Source organism: Gregarina niphandrodes (genome assembly GCF_000223845.1).
Source record: "Gregarina niphandrodes unplaced genomic scaffold scaffold00013, whole genome shotgun sequence".
Lineage (NCBI taxonomy): Eukaryota > Apicomplexa > Conoidasida > Eugregarinorida > Gregarinidae > Gregarina > Gregarina niphandrodes.
The window spans coordinates 235,545-238,766 of NW_011645783.1; the positions used below are offsets into that span (position 1 = coordinate 235,545).

At 55.6% G+C, this 3,222-nt stretch overlaps 1 protein-coding gene across 1 annotated transcript; it reads right to left on the minus strand.

The window, feature by feature from the left end:
- Positions 1–2,014: 2,014 nt before the first annotated feature.
- On the minus strand, positions 2,015–3,222 carry GNI_076500 (hypothetical protein; the record flags this gene model as incomplete). Its single annotated transcript, XM_011132201.1, has 1 exon — positions 2,015–3,222. A coding segment is annotated over one exon (1,208 nt), but the record flags the coding sequence as incomplete, so codon positions are not given.

A 3,222-nucleotide genomic window follows, 5' to 3' on the forward strand; every position in this document is an offset into this window, starting at 1 on the left:
ACTCCTCTTGTGGAGGGGACTCCTCTTGTGTCACTTCTGGGGGGAGTCTCATCTGGCTTTTTAGACGCCTAACGCTCCTTTTCGTGTGTCCCACGCCCGCCCCACGTGTTCCCACCCATCCCATTGTTCGCCAGCGACCACCACCCCGTAGTCACACCCCGTGGTCAGCCAACGACCACATCTCGTTGTGATACCCATCAAATAGTTCTCAACAATGGTGATAATATCCGCCCCGATAGCTGTGCTAACAGCTCGATAGCTGTGCTAACAGCTCGATAGCTGTGCTAGCGGCTCGATGGCTATGCTAACAGCTCGATAGCTGTGCTAACAGCTGACGAGCCACACAAGACGTCTACACTCGTTCCCTCGATGGGTTACCCTTCCCAGCTCTGTGATGATCTTGTGATGCGTAGTTCTAAAGAAGACGCTCATCTTTTGCAGTCCTCACATTTGCAATGCTCAGGTCTTCAGGCGGCCGTTCCATAGACGGTTAGCAGAAGATGCTAGCAAGTATAGCATAGGCCACACAAAAAAGCGGCCAGCTTGTCACTCCACTGGTATCCCCGTAGACCCGAGTCGACTTAACCTTCACCCCAGTTAGCTGTAGGTCCCGGCAGTCGGAAAGAAAGGGTATAATAAGCTGCTTGTTAGCACTCGGGGCGCGTAGGGGCATCGGGTCTGCAATGAGCATTTGCGCTTCGAAATGAAATGCCCATGTCGTGTCTGCAGTAATCTCCGTAAAGACACTCGGATCAATACCCGCGGGCTCACAGACTGCCGTCGGCTCCACCAAATACATGTGCATGACTTGAGGAGTTAAACACAAACTAGAGAGCCAACTTAGCTCCGTACGCACGACATACCAGTCGTCATTCGGAGCGACTAGCGGTACCAGTAGGGCGTAATCTCCTGATGTGTAGTGATGAAAGGTCAGTGGAAGGAGCGGTAATGACAGTAGCGAAATGGGAGTGTGTGGCGGTAGTCAAAGTGTGTGCGACACGTACCTGATGAGATCTTTATGTTATCCGAACAAAACTCAATAGTAGTAAGTGTGCTCATGCAAGCGACCGTCACTTGACATCCCTCTGGACGCTGTGTTAGGCAACCCTGGAGTTGGTCCCAAGTGAGATCGGTGGTGCTTGGGTCATCTTCGTTCACGCATACGGCGCAGTCACTGTACCATTCAAACACTTGTTCAACACCAAAAACGGAAGCCAAAAGAACAGCAAGCACCGTCTTCATTTTTGTCACGACTAATATTGAGTAAGCAAACCCCCCCCTCTCCGAGATAGTTGGCTCCCAGCGAGATGAACGCGCTCCCGGCAAGCCCAACTCGACCTTGTGCATGGCCTTACGAACAGGGACGTGACCGTGACCCAGCTGGGTACCTCAAACAAACAATAATATTTCAGTCAAGAAGGAAGACAAGCAACCAGAGCAAGAAAGGCAGAACGGAGAATAGAGGAAGACGGCATGAGGAAGAGAGAAACGAAACATGCCGCCCCCAAAGTGGAACATGCCGCCCCCAAGGTGGAACAAGTTGGGGCTGAAAAGGGCTGCACGACTGTTCTCGATATGTGGATGAAAATACTCGCGGGTCATTTGGTCCTAGGGCTGATCTATTTTGCTCTGTTTGCCAGACAGAGCGCCCTGAGACAGTTCTTGGCCCAAGCCTTCCTCGCCGCAGGCCTAATGGTTTCGACCGAGGCCTACAAACAAGGGTCCAGTCTCAAGGAATTTGCAGCCTTCAACCTTTTGCTCATCCTCGGCGCCGCCACCTTCGTGTGGTGATTACCGATCCTGAGGGAGTACCGGGTGTAGCCCAACCCCGGTGTAGCCCAATCCCGGCCAAGTCCAGGGTCCCAACCAGTGAGCTTTATATCGGTTTGCTTTCACGATGTTTTCACCACTTTGGCCTCGAGGTTGCTTGCGCCACCTAGGTTGCTTGCGCCACCTAGGTCGCTTGCGCCACCTAGGTCGCTCGATCACGCGCGGTTCAGCAGCGTCTGGTCGGCTAAGTGTTGTCGTTGTACTGGTGCATTGCGGCATGGCTGACGATCCAGGAGACGAGGTTGTTGAGGAGCAGGGCGCCTTGATGTCGGACGCGGAGGCCGGGCAGCGTGGCGTGGTGCAAGTCGAAGACGGTGCGGAGTGCTTCTTCGTTGGAGAGCACCGAGAGGCACTGGTTTCGAACAAAGCATACCGCCATCCAGCCGAGCCACTCCAAGTACCGCTGCAGCTTGGCCAGCGCCTCCGACGGGCTGGGCGGCGTGTCAGGACCGCCTTGAGAGGAACCGGTTGGGCCGCAGGGTTGTGAGTTGTTAGGTTGGGTGCGATCGGCGAATTTGATTTTCACTTCAATGTCCGCATGTGCGGCGGCAGCCCGTTGGTTGAACATGATGGGTACATCGTGTAGAACGATGCGCACTTGATCGCAGCGGCAGCTTCGGACGGACATGATGTTTTTAGCGAGTGCGTAGAGTAGCGGCCGATCTCTGTTACCACCTTTGCGGGGCCCAGATAATACCCATTTCGACCATGAGGCTGGCACCACGTGTAGACTGGGTGTGCTGCTGACACGGAACATGCGCGAATCGGGTGAAAGCAATACCGGTTTCACAAGCACCACATTTCCAGGCAGTAACTCCGCCTTCACCGTTCGCGACTCTCTTAACCGACTCAGCACCGCCGCCAGAGACTCATCATCCACCGCTGGTGCCGCCATCTCTCGTAACGCACGCATCGCTTGACTCTGCAAAATTGCAAACATCGTCCGCTCCGCACACACTCTCTGAACTCCTAACAGAAAGTTCTCCAGCTCCTCTTTCACTGCCTCCAGTCCCGCCGCTGTCGATATTCGTCGGTGTAACGGCTGCGAACCGGCTTCCTCCGGCTCTAACCCTTCCTTCTTAGACCCTTCGGCCTTGGACCATTCGGATCCCGCACCGCTCGTGCTGAAGTCGGTGGCGGTACGGCCGGTGGCGGTACGGCCGGTGGCGGTACGACCGGTGGCGGTACGACCGGTGGCGGTACGGCCGGTGGCGGTACGACCGGTGGCGGTACGGCCGTCTACGTCGTCCTGTTCCGTGCTGGTGTACTCAATACCGGAGCCCACGAGTCGGAGCAGACGGAGGTTAATTTGCAGTTGTCGTTTCTCCTTGACGGCGGCGCCCACGTCTCCACTGAGGCGCACAATGATGTTGACGGGAGCGTCGAGCTCCT